Raw genomic sequence first — 6,877 nt, forward strand, 5'->3', positions numbered from 1 at the left:
TAATTGAGTAGATCATTATTTTAATAATCCATCCCAATTTCAATTTTCCATTCTTTCAAAATGTCTAATCAACTAATATATTAAAATATATGATGAAATCATAGGAGATATATAGAAAGACATACAGTTATGGGCATCGTGAAAATTGAGTGAAGAGACAACGAAGGAGAAAGCTCAAATTTATTTGAGAAGAAGAAATCGGAGGTAATGTTGGACTGAGCGAGAATTACCTGTATTGCGACTTCTCTTTCACTTTCACTCAAATTCATTTTGTCCTTTTCCTTTCCATCCAAAAATATCTATATATACCCATATTCCAAACCCTTGTTTCTCTACACCGCTTAATCCTCAAGCTTCGTTCGCTTAATTTTCAATTTCGGTTTTCAAAGCAACACCAATGGCTACTCAATCAAACCAACCTCAGTCCATCCATGATTTCACTGTTAAGGTATTAATGTACTATCTCAACTTCTTCTCATAGTTTATCGGTGTCGTTCCCTTTACGCGATTTATAATCATCCTAATTTTTGTTGTAAGCATTTTCCGGCGGCGTCTGCTTTTTTTAAGTTATACTGTTGTGGATTGGTTTGGGAAATGGGTGGAGATTGTCATGTTTGGGTTTTATTCTCAAAGCCCTCTCTTAATTTCTTATTCTAAACAATCTTCATAAAAAATTGCTGGTTTCAGGATGCTAAGGGTGATGATATCAATCTGAGTGCATACAAGGGCAAAGTGCTGCTGATTGTCAATGTTGCATCACAATGGTATATACTATCTGTTTACTGTTTAGTATTGATGAAGTGTGATTTGCTTTTGTTGATTTGAGGTTATAAAGCACACCAATTTGACACTGAATAGCTCCAGTTTGAAAATTGTATGTTGTCTGTATTTTTAAAAACTCATTTCGGGATAAGGGGAAGAGCTCATAAGATTGGACTTCTTGTCGCGTCCGGGGCTGTGCATGTAGTAAGTCTTTTGGATGTGTAAAAGTATAACTCCAAATATACAAAGTTTTAGTGTATGTCAAAAGTCTTTGGAGGAAACTTTGTTTTGTATACCTTTGTTCTGTATCCTTCTTTTGAAGGAAAATGTGGCTAATTTTATTTTCTTGCCTGCTGCAGTGGTCTTACCAATTCCAATTACACTGAGCTGACACAGTTGTATCAGAAATACAAGGATCAAGGTGTGATTCGGTTACATATTTCTGTCCTGTTTAGTGCACTTGTTTTTTGTTTTAATGAGGCATATCATTATAAGGTAACTGTAGAAGTGTTTATGATTCCTCTTTTTGAAGCCAGAAAGTTTATAGTTATGAGCTAAAAAATTGAGTCATTTCTTGCTCAGGATTGGAGATACTAGCATTTCCATGCAACCAGTTTGGTTCACAAGAGCCTGGTACTAATGAAGAAATTCAGGAATTCGTCTGCACTCGTTTCAAGGCCGAGTATCCTGTATTTGACAAGGTAAAATTTAACAACAAACTCAAGTGAACCATTTGCTCAGACTAGCCTGCAACATGAATATTGGTTGTGGTACTTGCTTTTTTCTCCTATAGAAAATGCTAATGACTATCGATTTTGTATCAGCATCAATTAATGATTTTATACTATCTGTATTTCTGCAAAAGCATACAAATTATGTGCCTCTTTGCTGGTGATTATTGATAATACTCCGTATTTGTTTTTGTCGACACAACTAGTTCTTTCATTGGAACAAAATCATTCTTTTTTTTTATTGATGAAGGTTGACGTGAACGGTTCCAATGCTGCCCCGATATACAAGTTCTTGAAGTCAGCCAAAGGCAGCATGTTTGGGGACGGTATCAAGTGGAATTTCGCCAAGTTCCTTGTTGACAAAGATGGTCAGGTTGTTGATCGCTATGCTCCCACCACAAGTCCTCTAAGCATAGAGGTAAACATAGTAACGCCTCGATTAAAAGAGAAATTGTTCGTGAGTTGAACCTATTCTGCTATGATGATAGATAGCTAAGAGTCACTTGTTCTTGTTCTTCTTGCAGAAGGATATCAAGAAGCTCCTGGAGAAAGCATAGTGTTGCAGCGCATGTGTTTTTCGACGAGCTAGTAATAAATGATGTGACTGACTAAGAATACCTCTACCCTTTGAATTTTCGTCTGTGATGTTCTGTCTGTAAGCTTTCCAAATTTTATGTATGTATCTCGTTCTATATGAATAAGCTCAAGGTACTTTGACTTGCTCTACTTCTTTTTATTATAGGATGATTTTCTGAATGTGAGGATGATCTTATGAAAATTGTGCATATGGGCATTCTAGAAAAACATTTAGGATATACTTTTTGTCAAATTATAAAAAATCATGTTTTATTAAAATTCAATTTCTTTTTGAATAGTTACATCTACAGAAACAATGTCCTCCATATGGTATGTTTTTTCAATTCATAACTTCATAACAAAATACTCTCTCCGATGTCCAATAGATGTCTCATATTTAACTGATATGAGTATTAAGAAATTGTCTAATTTTTTGAAAGAAAATGGATTGAAAAAGTTAATAGAATGATGTAGTATTACTTTTATATAAATTTTAGTATAATAATTGTGAGTAGATGAGTTGGGGAATGTAAGATTAGTAAAAATGAAAAGGGACATTTATTGGAACCTGTCCAATTAAGTAAAAGTATGATACAATTAATAGGAACTTAAGGGAATATAATTTAAACAAGAAGTGGTAAAGTGTTGGGATATGCAATGAACTCCTAGGTTGAACAAATCAAGTTAAATCACTGTCTACAATTAGGTTTATAGCTACAACAATGGCCACAACAAGAAACAAATCCCACCAATTTTACTAGATAAAACAACACAACCTATAAAGATGTCAATCCATCCTTCTTCTTTTTTTACTTCCAATTTCTCCATCCATATTCCTACTAAACCCTAAAGATAAACACTAGTTAGCACGAAACTAGCTGGCTGGCCCGTCCCTCGCGCACTTCATTTACAACAACACATATATACAGAAAAAACTTACATGTGCTTATTGTTATCCCTCTCATCCGCGCATCAGGTCAATATCCATCTGGGAATTTTTTACTTCTGACCGAGCAACTGGCGGCCAAGCACTTGCTCCGGTGTTAGGTGTATAGCTTTGACTAGAAGCAGCAGTTATTGGGGTCAAGGACTTCTCTGCAGATTTCTCTACCAGATGTTTGTCATCTTCAGCAGCCGACTCGACCTTGCCTTTTGGCTTAGTTCCACCATAAACGAAACTGCATGCGACTACCTGCGTGTGATAAGTTTAAGTTAGGGGTTATTACAGAAAAGAGTTAGGAATTTGCCGGTGGAAGTATGGACTATACCTGTACTGGGTTTGCTGCTACGAGTCTACCACCTATCGCACCCCCAATGATATGTCCGTCGGGACTGCAAACTGAAATGCTTATTCCACCAGTACGATTGCGAGGGCCACCGCTTTCAGCAACCAAGTAAGACCCTGATAAGCAAAGTATCTCGAAACGGCCCTGAAATAAATGACAAGCTAAATTAGCTCCTTCTAGACATAAAGCAAAGATATCGTATGAGCTGGAATAACAGTGATTTCGAGAAAAGCTCATGAAGATGATTGGGGGAAAGACAAGCACAGATATTTCGGAAAGTGCTCAGGTACATATCTATCAGGCCAGACAGTGAGTTGATTGTCAGAATAGCTTAGATTATCACAATTTTTTGCAGGATGTATGGAGTTCAACGCCTAACTTGTTTAAGTGCAAGATCCATGGAACACGTTTATTGATCCATTGCTCATACAAAACCAGCTTTTATGAATCATATACAAGATTTGACAAAATAAACAACGAGAACTTGGACTACCACATACACTAGCAGAATGGGTCTACTTACAAAATCCAAATTCACAGGCAGAGCGGAAGGAAAAATTCTCAGCTACCATTGGACTCAATTTGGTCAAATGACATTCAGAATAAGGTTAGCTCTTAAAGAAATATCAATGCTGTAAATTTTTAACTATTACTATCAAATATGATACTTTAAGAGCATTAGTAGGAAAAAGAATTTAGTATAATATCTGTAATTCATCATCAACAGCAATAAGCCAATAACACTACAAGTCAAGCAATTAAGATGCAGAGCCAGGATTACTGAATGTAACTAATGAACTGATCACAGGTGCTTCAAACCTCATAGGTAACGGTGCTATTAGAAGCTGTAGGTTGGCGCAGTGTAACTGCAGAAACTGATCCGTTAGCAGACATAATGCATAGAGCTCTTGGCCTCTGTTGAGCAAATGCCAGAATTTTTTCTGCAACATCCTGTTAGGAAGAGCAACCAATACTTATCATGGCATGTAATATGGTAAACATAAAATGTACTTTTGTACGAGTACGACCAGGGTGCAGAAACAAAACACCCCACATTTTTAAATAAGGAAGGGTACAGCTCCAAGGTGGAAAGTATATCAAAGAGATTTCACAGTCAAGGTGAACAGTGGATCACTATGTATCGAACCAAACTATTTAATCAGAGTCCAAAGCGTATTTTGCAATGGCCAGACAGAAAATACAAGACAAACTCGAGATAAAAACATACCTCACCAACACCAACATGCAACACATGAGGTGTAAAGGCTAATCCAGCTGAGCTGTTCATCCATTCGCCTAATCAAGGAAGAAACCTTAAGCTCAGCAAGATACCATACAAGATAAAACATAAGTAAAATTCTGGATATAATACTATTGAGTACAAGTGTACAGCCAAGAATTCATATTGATATCCAGGTAACACATGGAACAGCGCTATTTTAGGGTCAGGGTCGAAATGAAGGGGGTAATAAATGCATCATCAATAATATATAGCATTTCTGGAAATGCAAAAATAGTGAAAATGAGGCACCATAATCATGTGATTGGTACATCTATTAAGGCAACTTTCTATAAATCACAGAAAATAATCTATATTGGGTAGTGAAAGTAACATCAAAACACAAATCATGGAATACAACCTTTGGATATTTACATTTGAAGCAGACCGAACATCTACATTAAATTGAATTTAACAGACATACAATACAATATTGTGGAATGCAAAAAACAAAAACATAAGAGTTGGAGAACAAACAAACTTGAATCCACAATATCTTCTTCTATTTACTCTTTTAATTATATCACAACATTAATATCTGTACAGGTTGCAATCAAAAAAAGGTAATGAAAAAGAACTACATTCCATAGAATAAAATAATAAAGTAATCAACATGAACAAAACATTACCAAGGGGAGCAAGCTTCTGCTTCCATCCAGTCCCGGGAGGTCGGCCTCGTCTCGCCTTTTCCCCAGAGCTGACCACCAAAGCGGAAGAAGGCTTAGGTGCAGACATGGGGGATAATCCTAAGCCCATGTTAGCTCCATCGGGGGCATACTTCCTCGGCCTACCCCTCTTCTTCTTCTGCACCAGCTCGCCACCCGGTAATGCAACCGTCATGCCTCTGCCGGGAGAAAAATGCTGCGATGGGTTCTCAACATGGAATGATGAACCACTCACAGCAACAGCAGGACCACCACCACCACCCCCTGCATTAGGCTGCACCTGAATGCCAGAGTTTGCAAGATTCTTGAAAGCAGGGGAAGAATGCATTAAGCTGGGCTGAGCAGAAGCAGAGCCACCACCGCCACCTCCACCACCATGAACAGTATGGCCAGGCCCTGAACCACCAGATCCACCAATTCCCCCTCTATGGAGGTAGTATGATGCTGACCCTTGTAATGCCATCCCATCTCTCCCATCCATTAATTTAATAGGCCAAATTCAAACTAAAATGATCCAAAATATCAAGAACTCCGCAGTGAAGACACTACTTCTAATACACTAACTCAACAAATCTGAAACTAACGCAGCCAGAGAGATCACACAAAATCCTAACAGAAAATGAAGAACATACAGTAGAGCTCATAATTGTAACACAAACCTAAAAAAGGCCGAGCCTTTAACATGGGTTTTCCATGAATCACGGAAGCTAAGCAACCAAACCAACAGAAATTACACTACTTTACAGTCCCAAGCTGCAAAATTGCTTCAATACAAAGAAAAGGGAACTCAAAAGACTGAATTTTTACACAAATGAACACACGCCGAAGCTCATTGTGAAAAATGTAGAGGAGATTCCATACCCACCAGCTCCTCAAACACTCAGCTCAGAATTCCCCACTGCACTCACCAACATAAATGAAGAGGAGACAATAAATGAAACCCTAGATTTAGAATGCCCAAGAGAGAGAGAGAGAGAAAGGAGAGAGGGGCAAAGAAGTTTTGAGAAAGAGGAGGGAGGGTAAAGACAAAAGTGATCATGAATAGAAAAATTAGAGCTTTTGAATTAAAGGTACTATGACTCCTTGACTACAATTCAAGAAAAGATTTTTCAAAAAAAAAAAAAAAATCAATGGGGCTGGTGTAAGTTTTCAGACTCAGAAACCCAATGGAGTACAGTTGGGTGCACCTAAGTACCAAGATGTCATTATCGAAGAAGCACAAGTTGCAACTGTACTACTCAATTACTACTACTACCATCTTCTTCTTCTCAGAAAGTATATTCAATTATTTCTTTTTTCTAATTCATCAGTCTTTGACCAGATTCCTTGCATCAATGCTTTTCCTGCTATGAAATCAGGCCATGGACCATAGTTCAGGCCCTTTTTGTAGGTGGATTTGGGAGGAAAAATATTTAATTCCATCAACAATTTTAATTTTGTTCTCATGTGACTGTCTGCGTACGACATCATATGGTTGTGCTAAATAAATTCTTAAACTATATTCTACTGCTCCTTCTGAAGAAAAGAAAATTGAAATAATTCTGATTTTATTGGACAAATTATGATTATAAAAAAAAG

The 6,877-nt window shown here is 37.3% G+C and overlaps 2 protein-coding genes across 3 annotated transcripts; one reads left to right on the forward strand and one right to left on the reverse strand.

Annotated features, from left to right (window-relative positions):
- Window positions 1-148: 148 nt before the first annotated feature.
- On the forward strand, window positions 149-2,219 carry LOC125211367 (putative phospholipid hydroperoxide glutathione peroxidase). The gene is made up of 6 exons (XM_048111112.2): window positions 149-448; window positions 688-764; window positions 1,122-1,183; window positions 1,345-1,463; window positions 1,744-1,911; window positions 2,018-2,219. Exons 1-6 carry the CDS (start codon window positions 398-400, stop codon window positions 2,048-2,050), a joined length of 510 nt encoding a protein of 169 aa, XP_047967069.1. The 5' UTR covers window positions 149-397; the 3' UTR covers window positions 2,051-2,219.
- Window positions 2,220-2,720: 501 nt separating this feature from the next.
- LOC125210755 (AT-hook motif nuclear-localized protein 11-like) lies at window positions 2,721-6,399 on the reverse strand. Of its 2 annotated transcripts, XM_048110338.2 has the most exons (6): window positions 5,264-6,399; window positions 4,584-4,651; window positions 4,175-4,306; window positions 3,338-3,499; window positions 3,010-3,261; window positions 2,721-2,915 (listed from the first exon to the last, which is right to left on the reverse strand). In XM_048110338.2, the coding sequence occupies exons 1-5, from the start codon at window positions 5,778-5,780 to the stop codon at window positions 3,031-3,033; spliced, it is 1,110 nt and encodes a 369-aa protein (XP_047966295.1). In that variant the 5' UTR covers window positions 5,781-6,399; the 3' UTR covers window positions 2,721-2,915; window positions 3,010-3,030. The 2 variants fall into 2 exon arrangements, with proteins under 2 accessions (XP_047966295.1, XP_088923763.1); XM_089067637.1 differs by having other exon boundaries at window positions 2,721-3,261; window positions 5,264-6,398.
- Window positions 6,400-6,877: the final 478 nt, after the last annotated feature.

The sequence above is a fragment of the Salvia hispanica genome, chromosome 3, assembly GCF_029641045.1.
Source record: "Salvia hispanica isolate PSC_SH4W2 chromosome 3, Shi_PSC_v1, whole genome shotgun sequence".
Taxonomy (NCBI): Eukaryota; Viridiplantae; Streptophyta; class Magnoliopsida; order Lamiales; family Lamiaceae; genus Salvia; species Salvia hispanica.

What these genes read in the sequence shown, in the direction of transcription:
- LOC125211367 (XM_048111112.2), top strand. Translation starts at nt 398, where the DNA reads ATGGCTACTCAATCAAACCAACCTCAGTCCATCCATGATTTCACTGTT. An exon ending in TCCATGATTTCACTGTTAAG is followed by an intron (nt 449 to 687) that starts GTATTAATGTAC and finishes TGCTGGTTTCAG; the next exon opens with GATGCTAAGGGTGATGATAT. An exon ending in AGTATCCTGTATTTGACAAG is followed by an intron (nt 1,464 to 1,743) that starts GTAAAATTTAAC and finishes TTATTGATGAAG; the next exon opens with GTTGACGTGAACGGTTCCAA.
- LOC125210755 (XM_048110338.2), bottom strand. Translation starts at nt 5,780, where the DNA reads ATGGATGGGAGAGATGGGATGGCATTACAAGGGTCAGCATCATACTAC. An exon ending in TGCATGTTGGTGTTGGTGAG is followed by an intron (nt 4,307 to 4,583) that starts GTATGTTTTTAT and finishes TCTTCCTAACAG; the next exon opens with GATGTTGCAGAAAAAATTCT. An exon ending in ATAGCACCGTTACCTATGAG is followed by an intron (nt 3,500 to 4,174) that starts GTTTGAAGCACC and finishes CATTTATTTCAG; the next exon opens with GGCCGTTTCGAGATACTTTG.